This window comes from Siphateles boraxobius, unplaced genomic scaffold (assembly GCF_051911475.1).
Source record: "Siphateles boraxobius isolate OS27281-9 unplaced genomic scaffold, OSU_SipBor_1 9, whole genome shotgun sequence".
In the NCBI taxonomy this organism is placed as follows: Eukaryota; Metazoa; Chordata; class Actinopteri; order Cypriniformes; family Leuciscidae; genus Siphateles; species Siphateles boraxobius.
Window position 1 is genome coordinate 19,730,269 of NW_027509219.1, and position 20,426 is coordinate 19,750,694.

A 20,426-nucleotide genomic window follows, 5' to 3' on the forward strand; every position below is an offset into this window, starting at 1 on the left:
ATAAGGGGCAACTAGCAAAACCTGCTCCTCTTCCTCCCTGACTTTGCACAGTAGTTGTGCAATAAGGCTCACTGGGGGAAACGCATACTTGCGGAGGCCCCGGGGCCAGCTGTGAGCCAGTGCATCCGTTTCGAGGGAATAAAACAACTGGCAATGGGACGAGTCCGGAGAGGCAAACAGATCTATCTGTGCGGCCCCGAAGTGGTCCCATATCAGCTGGACCGCCTGGGGATGGAGCCGCCATTCTCCCGAGGCCACAATCTGTCGTGAGAGCTCGTCGGCGGCACGATTGAGCAGGCCAGGGATGTGAACGGCACGAAGCGACCTCAGATGCTTCTGACCCCATAGGAGGAGGTGGCGGGCGAGTTGTGACATGCGGCGGGAACGTAGACCACCTTGGCGGTTGATGTACGCAACGGCCGCAGTGCTGTCCGTCCGGACCAGTACGTGCTTGCCGAGCAGCGTCGTCCTGAGGCGTCTCAAAGCAAGGAGTACTGCTAACAACTCGAGGCAGTTGATGTGCCAATGCAGGTGGGACCCCGTCCAGGTGCCAGCTACTGCATGCCCGTTGTACGTGGCCCCCCAGCCAGTGTTGGAGGCGTCTGTGAAGACCACAGCATGCCTGGACACTTGTTCTAGGGACACACCGGCCCGGAGAAACGAAAGGTCCGACCACGGTCTGAAGGTTTGGAGGCAGGCCGCGGTGATTCTCACAGGGAGCGTGCCTCTCCGCCACGCCCACCTCGGGACTCGGTCGCGAAGCCAGTGCTGGAGTGGTCTCATATGAAGCAGGCCGAGCGGCGTAACTGCGGCTGCGGCTGCCATATGCCCCAGGAGCCTCTGAAACTGTTTCAGAAAAACCACTGTTCTGCCCTTGATAAAATTCAGGCAGTTCAGCACCGACCGGGCGCGATCCTCTGTGAGGCGCGCCGTGTGTTGGACCGAGTCCAGCTCCAAACCGAGAAAAGAGATCCTCTGCATAGGGGCGAGTTTGCTCTTCTCCCAGTTGACCTGAAGACCCAGCTGGCTGATGTGCTGGAGCAGCAAATCCCTGTGTTCGCATAACAGCTCCCGAGACTGAGCTAGTATCAGCCAGTCGTCGAGATAGTTGAGAACGCGAATGCCCTGCTCTCTCATGGGAGCGAGGGCTGCCTCCGTAACTTTCGTAAAGACACGGGGTGACAGGGCCAGCCCGAAGGGTAAGACTTTGTACTGATACGCCTGACCCTCGAACGCGAAACGCAGGAATGGCCTGTGTCGCGGCAGGATGGAGACATGAAAGTACGCGTCCTTCAGGTCGATCGCTGCAAACCAATCCTGGGGACGGACACATTGGAAGATGCGTTTCTGCGTCAGCATTCTGAACGGGAGCTTGTGAAGGGCCCGATTCAGGACTCGCAGGTCCAGGATTGGTCGTAACCCACCCCCTTTCTTGGGTATAATGAAGTACGGGCTGTAAAAGCCGGCCTTCATATCGGCTACCGACACCGGCTCTATCGCGTCCTTCGCCAGCAGGACCGCGATCTCCGCGCGCATGACAGGAGCAGATTCGCTCGACACTGAAGTGTGGCGAATGCCACTGTACCTGGGCGGACTCCGGCGGAACTGAATCGTGTAGCCGAGCCTGATGGTACGGAGGAGCCAGCCGGACGGGTTGGAGAGCACTTTCCAGGCCTCGACGAACCGAACCAGGGGGACCAAGGGTAACACAGGCATACCCGGGGTGGGGCAGCGCGGTGGAGGGCAGGGACCCGGCTCGGAAGGCCCGTGGGCGGCCCGAAGCGGGGTCTGAGTGAGCCGTGCTGCACTTACCTGTCTCCACGGGGCAACAGAGGACGGGAGAGAAGGCGGATGACCGGGTCCTCGACCGCCTCGTGTTGCGGGCTGGCGAACAAGAGGGGGCTGGGGGGAGCAAGGCTGTTCCACAGGGTCGCAAGCCGCCAGCCTCGCCCTCTTGGGACCCAGGGACGGAGAAATTCGCTCTTCTGACAATTGGGGTACCACTGGACTCCGGAGAACCAATGGTGGAACGGTAACCATCTGAAGAGCTAGTCCCCCCATCCCTGGGTGGCCTGTCTCAGGAACGTTTCTGACACTCGCCCCCTGGCTGGGCGGTGACTGAGACAGACTGGGCGGCCTGCCTGCTGCTGGTTCTACGCTGGGGCCCTGGGTGAAGGCTGTTGCGGAGACCCCGCGGAACCGGAGGCAGCGGCAGGGGGACGAACGGGCGGAGGGACTATCTCCAGCGGCAGGGTGGAGGCAACAGCGGGCCGCCGGGATAGGGTGTGTCGGGGAGCCTCCGTCCGAACCTGGGTGGCAGAGAACTGTTGGGCGCAGCTCTCCGCCACGTCGCCGAACAACCCAACCTGGGAAATTGGGGAGTCCAGGAACCGAACCTTGTCCGCATCCGCCATCTCAACCAGGCTGAGCCAACGATGGCGTTCCTGGACCACCAAAGTGGACATCGCTAGACCGACCGCACACGCCGCGACACTCGTACCCCGGAGGGCGAGGTCAGTGGCGGTGCGGAGCTCACTCACGAGCGCCCGGTCCAAACTACCCTCGTGCATGTCCATGAGTGTTTTGGCCTGGTAGACCTGCAACAACGCCAAGGCATGCAAAGAGGAAGCGGCTTGCCCGCAAGCTCTGTAAGCTCTGACCGCCAATCCTGACGCGAACTCACAGGCCCGCGAGGGGAAACAAGGATCCCCCACCCAGGATGCAGCGGCCGTTGGACATAAAAGAGTCGCAACAGACCGCTCCACTGGAGGGATAGCCTCATAACCCTTCACCGCTCCTCCGACAAGGGTAGTGAGGGAGGAAGAACTACTCAAGTCGTTTTCAGCAGTAAAAGGTGCCGTCCACGACCAAGTAAGCTCTTCATGCACTTCGGGAAAGAATGGCACTGGGGCGGCGGGCTGAGAACCAGCATGGCCCGCCCCGAGATACCAATCATCCAACCGAGACTGAACAGGACACGGTGGAGGGTTCCACTCGAGCCCGACAGCCTCGGCGGCCCGTTTCAGCATAGCTGATAACTCTGGATCCGGCTCGGGCAACATTGAACTCAACATTGAACAGACAAACAAACACAAACAGAAATTTGGTTGCTGTGAAAACAGCAGTTGAGAGCTTGAAGCTCGCGATCACCGCTGCACTCGCGCTGTAACCACCGACACCAGGAGAGACTTCCCAAAGAAGCGCCGACACACTCGCTCGTTGTACAACAACACTCTTCAGATCCAGACATGAAGCTCGGCTCCGAAGCGAAAGGTAAATGGTGCGTGCATCCACTTCCGTATTTATACCCGCGCTGCGGGGCGGAGTGTGAGATGCAAATCTCGCACGCCAATGTGTATTGGCTCGTTCAATAATACTCGAAGACGATAGGCTCCCTAGCGTGATCCCATTTCAGTCGCGTCGACTACGTCCGACGTTATCGACTGAAAGGGAACTACATTTCCCACAATTCTCCGTGGCAACTCAATAGTGATAAAATGCAATAAAATGTCAATTACACAACTAATTATTTGTGTTATATTGCATTAGAGTTTCCAGTCGTGGTATGTAAAAAGAGAGAAGTGTTACATGAAAATGCTTTGTGGGAATGCTTTATTCTGGCAAAAGTCAACATGAATTACCTCAGCTGCCACAAACAGACTCACAAGTATTTCAAAGGATCATTAATCTCCACGAGGGTAACTTTAAATTTAACCCTGCATTTTTACATAAACCACTAACAGAACAAGTAACAGAAATACAATATTAAACCTTAACTCTAAACAACATGTATTAATATTTCCAAACAGCTCCCACACCTTGCACAGAGTTACTTAATTACCTATTCGAATACAGTTTACAATGACTGCTCCCAAGCATAATGAGCAGCAGCAGCAGATATTACATTGAGTGCTGGTTGCACATTTGTTGCATTTCATTGCAATTTTCTGTATTTTTTATAAAATAAAATTCCAAAAGTTTGATCCAAACTCAGGGAAGGTGTGAAATTCTAAAGGGTCAAACAAGCTCTGTCCTAATGATGGACATTCATAATACATTGCTGGTATTGTAGAAGTAAAGTGAAGGGTAAAAGTGTGTCCTCAGACTGATGTTTGCCCTGCTCATCCCTGCCTTATTATTTTTGTCATGCCATTCCACTGCATTTCACTGATAGTGTCATAATAGGGCTTGAGGGAACAGCTGCTCTCTGTCAATGATAGTTCTCCAGCACTGCAGGACCAATGGACGGTCACTCTGACCATTGATTGATGGATCCGTGGGACAATTCGTTTCCTCAGAGCAGCCAAGACAGAGACTTCACCATGGCAACATGACAAAGCAAGTGAGACTGTTAAAATCATACATCATCACTAAATACTATTATTATGATTTCATCACGTCTCTATCTGTTCTCGGTGCCAGTACTTTTATGTAATATTACAACAATCACTGTTAACCTTCTAACAATGTGCATCAATGGAACTTTTCAGACCCCTTGATCTGTAATTTACTCTGATTAAAAAGGACAATTGCATAGCTAAAATACTGGGGTTGGACAATGAAACTGAAACACTGTCAGTGCATATGCGCAGCCTGGTGGCCAATCTTCACTGAATTTACATTCCATCAGTAAGAGCAAATGTGAAGGTTGAATTAGCAGAGCAATAGCACAACTGTATGAATATTGCAAACCACATAACATAATGAGAGTAATGCCGGCATACCACCATGCTGGATGAAACACATCCAACAGGAGTAACTGTCAACAAAAGGTGACAATGATTGTGTTTTAGTTTCAATGTCCAACCCCTAGCTAGAGATATTAATGGAAAATTTAACGAGACCGTTCTCCCTAAAATGAAAGGTGTGTCATTTACTAACCCTCATGTTGTTTAAACCTGTATGACTTTCTTTCTTTCTTTCTTTCTTTCTTTCTTCGATGAAACTCAAAAGGATATGTTTGTTAATAATTCTCTGTTCAGTAGAATGGAAGATCATAAAAGCAAAACTAAAGTCTTTTGAAGCAATATATATTTGTGTGAGGAACATAAATTTAAGTTCTTCACTGAAATTCTTGCAATGAAAAACAAAAGCAGTGTGGACTCTTGTTTTCCAAAAATGATGCAGGTTTGAAACAACATGAAGGTGAGTAAATGATGACAGCATTTGTATTTTTGGGTGTACTAATTAAATTGAAATTAATACCATATCTATGTATGGTGGGCTTCTTAAAGGGATAGTTCACCCAAAAATGAAGATTGTCATTATTTACTCCCCCTCAAGTTGTTCCAAACCTGTATGAATTTCTTTTTTTCTGCTGAACCTAAAACAAGATATTTTGAAGAATGTCAGTTGATGGATCCCATTGACATCCATAGTATTTTTTCCCCCTTCATACTATGGAAGTCAATGGGGCCCATCAAAATTGTTTTGTTACCCATATTCTTCAAAATATCTTCTTTTTTTCAGCAAAAGAAAGAAATTCCATACAGGTTTCGAACAACTTTTGGGGAGTAAATGATGACCGAATTTTTATTTTCGGGTGAACTATTCCTTCAAGGTGGGGTCAAATTAGCAAAATATGTGCAAAAAAAAAATCCATTGTCTATTGTCAATAGTGTAGCAGTGTATGAAACAGAGTTCAAACAGAAGTCACTTTCAAAGCAAACTGCTTTCTGTAGGTCAACACGAAAATTTTACGTGATCAACTGAACCCAATACAATATCTGCTTGTAAAAACCTTTCCCCTTTACACGAAATTCCCTTTCTCGTGGACTCTATAATTTCTTTTTTGACAGTAATATGAAATTACTTAATAAAATAAAATTAATAAAACTCTTTTTTTTAAAAGTGTAATGAACCTTTCCATCTTTTTCTTTCCTTTTTCCCTGTGTTGTTGCTAATAAGTGATAATTAAAAGAGACTGTCTCTATACCTCACCAAGGTCAGTCAAGAGGGGAATTAAGTTCGGCAATTAATCTGCATAAAGAACACTCCCCTCAGCACTAACCTGCTAGAGAGAGATATCTATAATCCCATCGTTCACTCATATCATCTTGCTCTGAGATGTTAGAACAGTTTGTGGAATTAATTTGTTCATTTTATCATTATTCACGATTAATGAAGCAACATATCAGTTAAAGCAGATTCAAAGAAATATTGTAGACATGTCCGTTGCAGTACCATGCAATTGGAGGAAACACCCTGAGCAAAAACATATCATCATTATTTTCAATTTTTACATTCTGACATTGTGGAAAGTTATCAACAAATTAAACTTAATGAATAATTTGAAAATCTGTACTATATATACACAGGATCTAGAATGAGTCTTCATCCTGGATTGAACTTTCTGTCATCAGAGACAAACTAACTGTCACCACACCAAGTGCTTCCTTCTAGAGATAGACGTACCGGCACGACAGAGTTATCGATCACATGGAGATTCATATAACTCTATCTGCATTCATCACCCTATAGAGTAGGATGTTGCAACATCTTACTCAATAACAAAATCAATACCCACAACTCCTCCCTCCCCCATGACAGCCCATTAACGGTAAGATAGGCTGACGGTGAAACGCTCTACCTCGACAGTCGTCGTCAGTAGAGACTCAGACTCGTTGTCAGTCCTGCTCTGATTTCAACCTACAGCTGATGAATCAGTCATACTGAGAATGTCAGCAGGCCATCGGTCCCTTCTGTCACCCAGGGGACAAGCCCACGTTGCCCAGGGAGAGGATTGATTGGGTCCCTTTATTTCAAGCACTTCTTTTACTAAGAAAGGATCAATGAGAGTTTCTTGACTCTGGTCTGCTGTGGGACTGATTTCTCCATGGCTGTCGTAGTGTGTTAGAGATTGTGCCAAACAGGTTGTTCATTAGCACCGAGTTAGTCAGTCAGCACCAGGATCACCAAGTATCATTTGCTGTTACAACGGAAGATGTCAGTGGAAGCTGACACTTAGGAAAGATGAGACAAGACTCTGATTGTGTTCAATATTAAAGATAGAATGATAAGTGGTTTGACTGATACGTTTTAATATATTTACTCTTATGTTTATTTTCACATTTATATATATATATATATGTATATATATTTTAACGGACAATGAACAATACATCTACAGCATTAATTAATCTTAGTTAATTTTAATATACATTTTTAAGGTTAAAAGTAAAAAAAAAGAAGGTACACTTTCAGGAAGGATGGTCCAAAAGCTGTCACTGGGGCAGTACCTTTTCAAAAGGTACTAATATTGTGATGAACGGGTCGGATACAATTGCAAGTAAAAGTTGTTTATTCCAGTTGGTCAGATAAAACACAGAAACACAGGTCGGGGACAAACACTAGATGCACTGTGACACGGGGACGTCGATGGGCAACCCGGAAACTCGTGGTGATGAAATGGTGAGCACAGGAACCAGGAACAATAAACAATCCAAACTGGAAAACAACGGCGAAGATCCACGAAGACTGGAACACGCGAGGAGAAGCAGAGGCCCACACAGGAACAGGCCACGACACCGGGGAAGCCACAACGATCTGACAACATGAGACGGAGATTACTGAACATATAAAGGAACTGGTAATGACTTGCAGCTGGTGCAAACAATCAAACGGGAATTGATAACCACGCCCACACAGACACACATACACGCACACAACATAACAGAATGACACAGTGGATTCAACAACCGTGACAAATATGTACTGTTTATGTGCTATTATGTACACTTTAGGTTCTAATATGCACCCGTTAAGGGTAAATAAGGTACAAAGGTGTACCTTTTGAAAAGGTAATGCCTCAGTGGCAGCTTTTATTTCTGAGAGTGTATTAACATTAACATTAGTGGTCATTCTCCAAGGGGTTCAAGAAAGACAACCATGTCAGTTATATCAAGTTCAGGTCGTTTTTATGGTTTTTGATTAAAAGGAAGGTGTAATTTAAAAGGGGGTTGTAATTTATTGTGAAATATTTTCTATGTTTCTATTTTTTGCAGTACAAAATAAGCATTTTCACGAATGGTCTCAGAACTTGGGCCCTCTGTAGTCAGAGAAAACAAAATATATTGTTTTGTGGTTCATCTTACATTTTTTAGACACAGCACACGTACAGATGCAAACAAGCTTAGACCCTGCACATCCTCATTCTCTCTCTATTCTACTGGTGTCATGGTGTCTCCTGCAGTTTTGGCAGAGAGCTGGTGTGTGTTGGCCATGTGAGGGTTAAGCAGGAAAAGTCATGGGCTGAGAGCACTTCGGTTGGATGTTGTCTACTTGTGTTCCCCGGTAGGGCTGCCGAGCTCGGTGAATAGAATCAGTGCACTTGACTGTATCCAAGCAACCATTCATTAATGCTGTCGACCCTGCATTAGGCTCTGTGAGTCTCAGTTCAGAGATATGTGCTAGTCGCCGTACAGAGTAGTTAAGAGCCAGTGATTACCGAAAAACATGTCCCCACAGGAGCTCTGAAGAAAAGCTGGCATGACATTGAGCAAAGATTTCATAAAACAGGGTTTTTCAAAGTTGTGCTGGAAAAATTCTGATTTAAAGGGAGTGATATGAGGCAGTGGTGTTTTTCATGTTTTGTCAATATACTGCATTTTCTAAAAATATTTGAACAGCTGCGAGGGGTTGATATTAACAGTTCATTAAGCAGTAAAACTGGTTGTGTAATTATTGCTCCATCGGAAAATTGCTGGTGGCTGTTGGATTTTTCTGTGAAAAACTCTGAGGAAAATCAAAACAGATAAAAAACTAAACAAAATCCACAATCTAGACCAAAACTCCAAACCTCTTGAGGTTTCGGACAACAGAACTGGCTCACACAGGTGTGCCGAATCCCTAGGTGGCCTGATTGAAATAGCAACCAGAAAGACTCTCCTGGTTCCAGCACTCAACCTTTACACTGAGTTGAAAACATTTGAAGTCTGCTTGAATTATTAATGATTGCCCTTGGCCATATTCCCAAGATAGAGTGGACAAAGGGAACTGCATTTAGGAAGGACTGGAAAACCAGAACACAGACTGGAATAACATCCTTGGGAGTTTGGAAAAGCAAATGTGATGTGAGAAGAAAGATGTGAGAAGAAAATATATGGAAAATAAAAATATTCAAGGTGAAAGGAAGGTGAAAAACAGAAAGATAAATAGGAATGAATATTGTTGGGTATTTGATTGACCAAAACATTTCCAATCCTACATAAGACTGAATTTTTGCAAATCCCAAAGGTTTACTGAAAACACAAGTCAGAGACAGTATGAAAATAATAGAAATTACGGAAAAAACATTGAGCTTCACTGAACCAAGAACCTCCATAATCTGAAGAAATGTTTAAAAAGTAGGAGGTTATAAACCTCCAGAACTTTTTCAAAAGACAAGCTCTTCTTTGAGAGTATGGCATCATGAATTGTATTTGTAACCATCTGGGATTTCCCCTGAGGGAGAAATTGTGATCCCTAGCTCTGATCTGTCGTTTTGATGTTTTATTTTGAAGTCCTCTTGCTAATGTACTTTGTTGTGTTGGTTGTATCCACATGTGTCTTGTTTAACTACTAGTTCAAGTATTTAAATACCCTCTTGTTCCTTTAGCGTGTTGTAAGATCTTATTTTTAATATGCCACACACGTTATAGAATAGTCTTGGTTCCTTAGGTCTTTTGTATTTTATACTTTGCTTTGGGAACAGAGATGTACTGGGCTTCAAACTTCTATTCATTTGAGACCCCTTGCGACAAAGACTAAATAAAGTTTAATGCCTCCAATGACGTTAAGGGCAATAACTAATAGGATTTGTTCTCCAAATTGACTTTAACATTGGTAATTAATGGGGGATGGCCGGTAATGCTGGCGGCATGACCAAGTGCTCAAGACCATTGGGGGTTAGGGGGTGGGGGAGTAAACTCGAGGCATATTTATTAATTTATTTATTTATTGAATAATTTTCTTGTGTATAAGGTAACATGCTAATTTGCCGTTCCTGTATTAGAAATACATTGTGATACTTTTACTGATTTAGGCTACTTAACGTAAATGCAGCCGTTCACTTGACTATGCCATAATGACACAGTAGTTAAATTAAGTGTTTAAACACTAGCCAGCAGTGGCAGCTTCCACTTAATTGATTTTTTGTGTGTGTTCAGTATCTTATGAAAAACAAACAAAAACTTAAAGATGAATCAATTGCATCACTGTATTGGCACCTACATGCAGCAAATGTATTATGCTCAATTCAACTCTCAATACATTACACAATACAGGGTGGCACAATGGAGTGCAGCTTGCACCTTTATTCTGAACAGATTTCACATAATGGTGGGCATCACCAAAACTCACCATCCACTAACAAAATCTAAACAAAAGCATGTAAATACAAAAGAAGGCCTATCTGTAAATCACATTTTAAGGTATGTTACAACATATCAAATTGAGCCGGAGGTGGTAAATTCCTAATAATGTACGTATTTTTTTAGGTATTTTAAGATAAAGCTCAACTAACGCGGTCGTTATAAAGGTGTTTTAACAACAAAACACATCCACTTGCACATATTTGACAATCGGAATATCAGATATATCCTGCTATAGCTAACAAATTTGTGAAATTTTGAATAAAAAAGGAAATAAAAGCAGATCATCAGTCATTCAGCTATTGTGGCTGCGTTGCGACAAGCAAGGAATGCTGCGTCTCCATGGGAACCATAAAGTGATACTACGATCAATAACTTTTAAACTTAAGTGTGAAAAGGTTAAGTAAGGCTTACATTTAAATGTGTCTTTGTTTTGTTTTGAGTGTAAGGTCCTATGTAGGGCTTATACTGCATTCGGCATCACAGGTGAAAGGAAGATAAAGGTCATTGGCAAACATCACTGATGATGTGTGCTAGCATAGCATCAGATGTTTCATTAGATCAACAAGACTCTTAAAAAACATTGAAATGTTATATATGTATATGAAATATATATATATATATATATATATATATATATATATATATATATATATATATATATATAGCATATGAGACTGAAGGAATACAACTTTGTCAAATGTTTAATTTAGTTTCATATATAAACTGAGAAAGTTCTGTAAATTGAATCTAGCATTCAGCTGCGGAGCACGAAACTCCTGTCTTATTCTGTCTCTCTATATACAGCTGTCAGACGGGTTTTCTTTCTATTGTAAGTTAAATGAAACATGTTAATGAAACAATTGGAGACTCTCGCGAGCTTTTGTCTTAGCAAGAGAGAGTCCTGTCACTCCTGTTCTGGAGTCTCAGGGTTTGAATAAGTTTTTTCCCTCTCTCTTTTAGTACAGGTTCCTAAACTTGTATACGAGTTTCCACCATCAAAATGTAATCCCTCCCTCTTATAATGTATATATATTACAATGTTTGACTCAAGAAGTCAGACGATGTTGGAATGACTGCAGCTACCGACAAGCAATAAAGAACTTCTGCTTGGAAAACTTCCACCGTCTCCTGGTCTGAGCTTCTAACTTTTCTACAAAGAAAAAGATCACTACAGATGGTGCCGTGACCCGGATAGAATTAACTTCACCTGAATCCAGATTGGAATTCAAGCTCAAAGATCTGACTGCATTCCAGAGAGAATCTTACCTGAATCCAGAACTGAAATCTCCACTCAACAAAGACTGAGTTCCAGAACTGAAATCTCCACTCATCAAAGACTGAGTTCCAGAACTGAATCCTGAAACTTCAAAGCTCAACAAAGAACTAACTTTTTTTGACTGAGTTCCAGACGGAATCCTTTCCGTATAAACAACGATTTGGTGAGTTTAACTCTATTCAAAGAACCACTGAAGACCAGTACAAATCTCTGCGCCGTCAGAGAACAGTTATCAGACAGCTGCAGTGTCTGGCTAACAAAGTTACCCTTTAAAAGTTTATTTTAAAGATGAAAGTATAGCCTCTACGTTGCTAGAGAAGGTATCCTCTAAAGTTAGGGAAGGTTAACATTACGTGTTAATATTGGTGAACCTCTGTTCAAACAGGGATGTGTTTATCCTCTAAAAGTTAGGAAGGTGAAAGATCCTTTGCATTTCCTTTTAGAGAAGATTAGCGTAACGTGCTAATATTTTGTGTGTTACCCTTTGCTCTGGGCAAGGAAGGTTAACTGTGTTATCGAGTGTAGCCTCTTTTGATCAGAGAAGATTTAGTGTTTTTGTTTGTTTTATCCTCTAAAAGTTAAGAAGGTGAAAGATCCTTTGCATTTTTCTTTTAGGGAAGATTAACGTAACATGCTAATAGTTTGTGATGAGTTGGTAACAAGGAAGTTTAACAAGATTTGATCTGTGTTAACAAGTATACCCTCTGTTGATCAGAGAAGTTTATTTTTTGATTGTGTGGTAACAAAAGAAATCCACAAAATGGTTAGAAGCAATGCTAGTCTAGTTCCATCAACTGAGAAAAATGGACTAGCTAGCCCTTTATGGACAGACAGTGAGTTCAAGTCATTGTTAGGATAGAAAATTGATTCCATAGTAACTGAGTCAGATTGGATTTGACAAAGAAATTTGGTATTGATCCAGACAAAGTTTGGTCCATTGAAGAATGCAAGAAGGTGTTAGGTGCATGTATCAGAAAGAAAAAAATGAAAGGCATAATCTGTTGCCATAGAGAATATAGCTTATCCATTGCACAAGAACAAACTAGGTGTATTGATAAGTTAAATGAACAAAACAAACAATTGCAGACTCAAGTGTCCTGTTTCAAGACAAAGGTGAGCCATAATCAGGCCTCAACCAAATGTGACTCTGAAGACCAACAGTCAGATGAAAGCTATCCTGATTTACAGTCTTTCTGTAGACTAGAAAACACTAGAAATTCTGGTTTGATAGATAAAGATGTAAATGCATTTGAAGTGTGTGGAGCAAGACAAAAGGCTCAGACTAGGGCAAAAGGGATTGACTCTGTTGAATCTGTAACCCCCATACTGCAGCTACAAGCAGTCAAATTATCTTTAGGTCCTAAAGAAATCGAGAGAATCGCTGAAAATTTGCCATCAGTGCAAATAAATTTTTCTGAGTTTAGGAGAGAATTGTCCAGAAAGATGCAGCTCTACGATATGTCTCTAGCTGAAGTCACCCAGCTAATATCACAGATCTTGACTGAGTCAGAATTCAGTGATTTTGAAAATGCTGTAAACTATTTTGAGTTTCAATATGCCAGAAAAGATGACTTGAGACAGGGAGTTATGAGAGTTTTAAAAAGCATTGTTGGACCAAAAGTGGACTGGTCAAAGATAACTAGTTGTGTACAGAAGAAGAATGAAACTGTTAGTCAGTACACAGAAAGATTTTGTCAGTCAGCTGCTGCATACAGTGGAATAGCAGACACTTCATAGAAGGTGTTAAATGATAATGGCCCCTTAGCTCGCACATGGTGTGATGGTCTTTTGTCAGAGCATAGAAATGCATTGCATTTCTTAAATGTCACATGGGTCACTAGAACCCTGCAAAACAACTTGGGCAGTTTAGTTACTTGGGAGAGAAACTCTGATGTCAAGGCAAGAGTGAAAATTGCAGCAGCATCCTTTAAGGTCAACGCAGAGAGGCAACAGAAACGCAAATGTCCTAAGAGAGAGGGCAGCAGTTTTTATTATTGTGGTAAACATGGACATTGGGGAAAAGAGTGTAGAAAAAACAAAAAGAATGTTATAGAAACTAACAATGTAACTCAGCTTCTGCTCAGCCTGCTGGCTGCTCTGAAGCAGCCCCTCCCCTCGTCATTAAGCTCATTGGGCAGCTGTTTTAGTTGTTAACCAGTTGGGCTGTGAGTGCTTTATTTCCCCACTAACTTGCAACAGGGATAAAAGACTTCTGTTTTTGTTTAATAGAACAAAAGGAAAGTGACTATCTCAGTTTTTTCCTTTGGGGGACACAGCACAGGCCTTTCATCATTAATAGTGTTAGGTCAGACTGTAAACGTAAAAAAAGCCCTCATGCAGTGTCCACAATAATGCCGAATATTGTCTTACAGCGTGCACCTGTCACGAATCCGTCCTCATGTATGATGTCTGCTATGACTGAAGTTTTGTTAGAGGATGAAGGAGAAATTACTACTCACTTAAAAATGTTGGGTTAAAAATAACCCAACGAATAACCCAACTATGGGGTGGTATAGCACCTTCCCAACTGTGGGTTATTTTAACCCAATGCATTGGGTTAAATATCAGTTGGGTTAAATTAAACCAACAGTTGACTTAAATATTTATTTTTATTTAGGACCTTATTTTAATAAATAAAATACAATTTTTTAAATAAATTTTTTTTATTGGAGTATAAACACAATAAATATGTTTTAACATGCTTCAAGTATTAAATTAATAATGTAATAAATATTAGTTAACCTAGAATGCAAATATATACGTGTATAATAAATATAACAAACAATTATGAGTTGCAAATATTAAAATATACACATCAAATTTAAAACATGCATGCACATACAGTACATAAATTAAAAACATACAGAGATGTGACACAATAAATGTAAATAAACATACTTATTAAAAAGGCTATACTGTATAGATGTGCCTAAACACACAGAAAACTCTAAATACAGTACAAATTCAAAATCCATCTGTACATACAGAACACAAATTTAGTACAATAAAAAATAAATATGCTTATTAAAAAAGGTCATACTGTACACATTGTGTTATAAACACCTTAATATGGTGTTTGGCTACTGGACCTACTGATGATCAGTAACATTGAAAACAAAGCTTTTAAGGAGGTGGCAATGTATCGAAGGAACTCCTTCAGGAATATTATAGACAGCATGCTGTAAAAACTCCCAAATGGGAGCAGAAGGCTTTGGGTAGTTAATGTCATAGATGTAGAATATTTTGAAGCACACATCCACTGCTTGCAGTATGGTCTCCTTTTCAATTGCCTCCACGTTGAAAATGATGAAAACTTGGGAGGAGTTCTCTTTGTCCCCAAGCACCAAGATGTGTGGATCCTGGCTTGTCTCACTAATTAGGTAATGCACCATATTAGTTCCAACCTTAAAAGATAAATATACTTTAGTTGGCATATATAGTGAAGAACATTCTATGGATACAATATATTTATTTACATGTCCATAATAAACAGCATTTCTGTGTTTCTGCACATCTTTCTGATTGATTCCAGCATTAGAAATGAGTGGATGATTTATTTATTTTTAATGGCGTTTTGGATCATCAGAGGATTATGTTTGTTCAGAACATTTAACTGCAGATTGTTTTGGAAATAAGGCAAAACAGAGTAATAATTTGTTTTGTGAATACATTACATTTAATCATTTAGCAGACGCTTTTATCCAAAACATTACATTTTTGTACAAAATTTTATATGAACAATAAATGAACCTCAAATAATATATATATATATATATATATATATATATATATATATATATATATATATATATATATATATATATATATATATAAGCCAGTCAACAGCTGATATTGCAGTGTTGCTTTTACTTACTGGTTTAATGTCAATGAAGCTGTGCTTCATTTCAGCATAAGTTGGACGGACCATTTTCCCATCTGTGCGGTATGGCGATGATGGCAGAACAGCAGGAAGGGTTTTAAAGGCAACTTCACCACGAACATCTTGAACGACAAGTTTACAGAAAGAATGTTTACAGTTTTCAAAAAACCAGTGGATCAAATCAAGTGTGACCCTACTTTTTTCTTGTTCAAATAATTACAGTATTCCTGAAGAAATGTACCTTTTTTTATTCAATAACATGCCAGAAAGAGTGTGCTCAACATAGATATTTAGATACTAAAAGTAATTTTGGAAATTTCATTTAAGTGATATGAAACTATAATTTGGTCAACAGATCTGAAACTACCTGTGCAGAGACTAGAAATGGTATACTTTATGTGATTTTAATAGGATGTCCTACCATTTGACAATGTATCCAGACTTTCAAGAAGGACATCAGCAGCCTTGGGTTCTTTTCTTGCAAAAAGTAAAATCCGGTCAGTGAAGACAGGAGCCCAAAACTCATAAAGGCGGTCTGCATTGTCAGGGAATAAAACTCCAAAGTCCTGTGATATCTAAACAAAAACATTAAATTGAACATTTTTTTGCAAGATTACAAGTAACAATAGAATGAAGCATTTTACTTTTCTAAATAATGTAGGATTTCTACTACAGGCCAAGACAACCCTTCAATAAATTCCCTAAAATGCAAATAATTATCATAATAATAAATAATAATAAAACTCAACATTCCAGGAAAATCGTTAAGTCTGGGATATTCTCTGTTTATTTCCTCAACAGTTTTTGTATCAGAGGATCGAATCCACGCTTCACAATTAGGTGCTGTACGTTTCATTAACTCCTCGACTTGGCTGTGGGGGCTTCTGTTGTTATTTAGCCACTCAATCATTGTGTGAAGTTCAGTCAAAGATGACTCAGACTCTACAGCAGATAAAACACACTACAATTAGGGACAACATCTGGAAAAAACTTGAGTGATAATTAACTATCTTAGTGATTCCCAAACCTGGTTCTGGGGTACCCTTAGCATTGCAAATGTTTTCTCTCTCTCTAAAAACCGATTCAAATTATCAGCTTTTTAGGCACACACCAATTAAATTAATTAATTAAAATAAAATAAAAAACAACCTTGCCATGATTTACTAACCTTAAAAACTGTTCTGGCCCTTGTTTATGATTGTCACAACCATGTTGGAAGTTGTTGTAAACATATAGGCAAGTCATTTAGGAAGCTAAAATGTAGGATGTAAATGACTGAATTTGCTTATTTGAGTAATCCATCCCATTCAAGCACTTGTAGCTATAAGAGCATTGCTTCAGTTTTGAGGATTTTATTAGATAATCATCAAGTGTGCTAAAATAGAAGCAAATAAACTAAGAGACTATACATGTAATATAGGCCTACATTTATGTAATTTTAATGCTCTGGTCTTTGCAGATATTTAAAGATGGCCATCTTCTTTAAGCATGACTCTTTGGATTTAAATGAAATAGTAACATGAATGAATCAACTGTCCTCAGCATCATCGAACAGTCCTTATTGTTGAGCCCTGTACTGGAAGTAAAAATCTCACTCACTTGGCCCTTTAAAAATGCACTTGTTTCGGACAATCATGACACATCCCTAGTTCTAACCTGCCAGTGGAAAACTTGGTCGGGAAGAGGAATTCTGTGATGGCTGTGCTGTCTCTGACTGTGTGGGGCTCTAAGACGTTTCCTCACATTGTGTAGTCTTTCTTCCAGGTAACCTGTTGCAGGGTGACGATAACGACCAGGTGTATACCATGACTCCTGCAGCAAATAAATATAAATAAATCACTCTTATGAAAAAAAGTGGGGACTGATCCTCTTTATCAGCTCTCGATTATCTTCTAATCAGAATCAGCACAACTTACATTTCCATGTCCCTCGTTGTTATTCAGGCAAGGAAACTGGGCAGTTAGAGCCAAAGCCATCTCCTTTTTGATCTCAGCTGATGGGTTTCACAAATAAACAATCATTTAAATAGGCTAGTTTATTTATTTAAATGTATTAGTCAAGTTATTTTACTTGTACTCACGTTTCCCCAAAACTTTCCATCAAATGAGAAACCAATAACCGCACCATCTGACGTCGCTCCTTGAGGCTTAGGTGCCTGTCTCGTAAGGATGTTATTACTGTTGATCCTACTGTTGAGTATTTCTCGTATATCCTGCAATAGGAGAATGCATGAACTAAAACATTCCATTCAATTCATTCTTAAAAATTATTCTGAATGAATATGAATCAATAGCTCAAATGAATCCATTTATCTAAAACATAAGTATAAACACGTTTAGTACAAAACATTTAATACATATACTATAATTAGATGCTATTCCATTAACTTACTTATGTAATACATTTAATACAACATGCATTACAATATTAAAGCAGCTGTATGTACGTTTACCTTGAAACATCAGTTTCAAACTCATTCTGATGGTAAACTGACCTAACTTACCTATACAAACATGATGGTTATCTGACCTGACCCCACAAACGTCTGTTATAGCTATGCATGTTTGAGTGGTGTGGCGTTGATACGAAAATCCGCGTAAATCCAGCAGTGGCGCTTTCGTCTGTTTTTTTATTTTATTTTATTTTTTATACTTTTATAACAGAGAATTCAGTGAATCAAACGATTCTCACTGAATCTCACAGCATTTGTGTGGTGTCCGTCATGGATTGAGGTGTTGAGCTTAGCTGCGCTATGTGCCGGTCCGAGCTGATAAATGGTCCGTGCAGCGTAAATACTGATTAACGTTACCTACTTTAGTTTATCGGAATACATTTCACCAGGTATTTCTTTAATTAACGTTAGGTAATACATTTCTAAACGGTTTCGATAATCTTTCAGCTAATGTTTAATGACGTTATTAATGCTAGTGAGAAAACGGGGATAGCTAACAACAATCGATCTGATCTAGAGAATAAATAAAAAAATGACAAAAGTTAACGATAACATAAAAAAAACAGTTCTAAGATATATTTAACGTTTCAGTACACATTATTTCATGTTATAAAATTATACCTTACCTTTCACAATCAGGCTGACGCTGATGTAACGTTACGTTGACTGTCTTGGCACTGACTGGTCCGTTAATATTTGAACCATCGAAGCGCAAACGTTTTTAACCCAACAGTTAGGTTATAACTAAAAATAACCCAACGGCATAGCCAAATAACCCAACAAATTTTAAGATAACCCAATATAATGACCCAACATGCATACACCAACGGTTGGGTTAAAAAAATAACCCATCGTTTTTTAGTGTGTACAGACGAGCAGGTTATGCAGTAACGTCCATCACGGAAGTGTTAGCTTCAGGACGTCTTCAAAATCATTTTTCAGCTCAAGCTGCAGAACTAGTAGCCCTAACGAGAGCATGCACGCTAGCTTCAGGATCAGTTGCTAATATCTACACAGATTCCAGATATGCTTGTGGGGTAATTCATGATTTTGGTGTCATTTGGCAAACCAGACAGTTTCTAACTTCTGCTGGATCCCCCATTAAGCATGCTGAATTAGTGAAAGATCTAATGTTTTCCATGAAACTTCCAAAGAAATTAGCAGTGATCAAAGTGAAAGCACATCTCACAACTAATATTACGGAAGCTAAAGGTAATGCTCTTGCTGATATGGCAGCTAAACAGGCTTGTTTCTATGCAACTGTACAAGTTTGTTCCGGTAGTGCAGCACAGAAGAAAATGATGCCCCCTGAATCAATAATTGATCTGTACAAAGAAGTTTCCTCCATTAGAACCAAAGTGGCATGGGCCACATCAAGTGATGTTGATTACAGCAGCTGCAGTATTGTGTCAGGGAAGGAAAACCTGGACTTATTGTACACACTGTAAGGTTGTTCCCCCACCTACAGGGATAGGTTAGGACACGGAACCAGTGAGGAGCCCCGGGAAGAACCGAACGCAACAGGCTTCGGGGGGTTAACCCTGGGGTGAAGACTTCCCTCATAGGCCCTATCCTAGTCCATCCTTACCTCACTGTTCTTTAGGTGTCATAATTAAGACATAGGGAAAGAGGGAACAACAATAGCAGACTCAGAAAAAGTTTACAACCATAGTGTTTGAACAATTACTGCTCTACTGTCTAGCAGACTCGAAAAGTTCACAATCCTAGTGGGTGAACCAATACTGCTCTCCTGTCTTTTGTTTTCTTTCTTACTCTGTGAAGACACGACTTGATGACTGTCCGTCATCTGCGTATGAAGCCACAAGAAAACCTCAAGAAAACGACTAGACCCACTGCCGAACCAACTATCACGAAAGAAAGAAAAAATACACAACGCAGAGACTCACATACGAAACCTTCAGTCATCCATCAACATGATCAAGATTGTCGTACCAGTAACATGACGGACACTCTCCCTTCGCACAAGATAATGATCTTACAGAACAGAGTGGCCTTGGATTTCAACACAAGGATCCTGCACCATCATCAGACCTGAATACTCCACCGGTTTTAATGGATCCAACAGGGAACTTGAACAAAATCCAACAAGACATTCTTGATCTTTCAGCAAAATTACACAAGATGACTGAAGATAATTCTTCATGGTTCAGAAACTTGATTGGTAAACCCTGGCTGTGGATAAAGGAAATAGCAATCATGTTGTTGTTTGTTCTACTGGCGAACTATCTATGCGTCCACAGTATCAAGTGCTTCATTCAACAAATTAATCACGCCTCTCACGAGAAAATCACAGTTCCAACCAGAAAAGACTATTATCCGTAAGAACTTCACAAACCCTGATTGCATGTTTGTTTTCTGTGTCAGCATGCAATTACAGAAAAGCAAACACAGAGTGCATTATATGCCTGTAACTATCACAAGTTACAAGAATGAATTTTAATTGTT

The 20,426-nt window shown here is 40.6% G+C and overlaps 1 protein-coding gene and 1 long non-coding RNA gene across 2 annotated transcripts; both read right to left on the reverse strand.

Annotated features, from left to right (window-relative positions):
• Positions 1 to 14,285: 14,285 nt before the first annotated feature.
• Positions 14,286 to 17,484, reverse strand: LOC143732622 (uncharacterized). Its single transcript, XM_077223896.1, has 5 exons — positions 17,425 to 17,484; positions 17,165 to 17,320; positions 15,930 to 16,083; positions 15,503 to 15,630; positions 14,286 to 15,032 (listed from the first exon to the last, which is right to left on the reverse strand). The coding sequence occupies exons 1-5, from the start codon at positions 17,482 to 17,484 to the stop codon at positions 14,718 to 14,720; spliced, it is 813 nt and encodes a 270-aa protein (XP_077080011.1). The 3' UTR covers positions 14,286 to 14,717.
• A 2,292-nt stretch (positions 17,485 to 19,776) lies between these two features.
• On the reverse strand, positions 19,777 to 20,097 carry LOC143733011 (uncharacterized). The gene is made up of 2 exons (XR_013201232.1): positions 20,021 to 20,097; positions 19,777 to 19,973 (listed from the first exon to the last, which is right to left on the reverse strand). It is a non-coding gene; the product is annotated as an uncharacterized LOC143733011 (long non-coding RNA).
• Positions 20,098 to 20,426: the final 329 nt, after the last annotated feature.

Excerpts from the sequence above, each read along its gene's own strand:
- LOC143732622 (XM_077223896.1), bottom strand. The coding sequence starts at position 17,484 with ATGGCTTTGGCTCTAACTGCCCAGTTTCCTTGCCTGAATAACAACGAG. Across the intron at positions 16,084-17,164 it reads ACCAAGTTTTCCACTGGCAG|ATATCACAGGACTTTGGAGT; the intron begins GTTAGAACTAGG and ends GTTTTTGTTTAG. Across the intron at positions 15,033-15,502 it reads GCTTCATTGACATTAAACCA|GTTGGAACTAATATGGTGCA; the intron begins GTAAGTAAAAGC and ends TTATCTTTTAAG.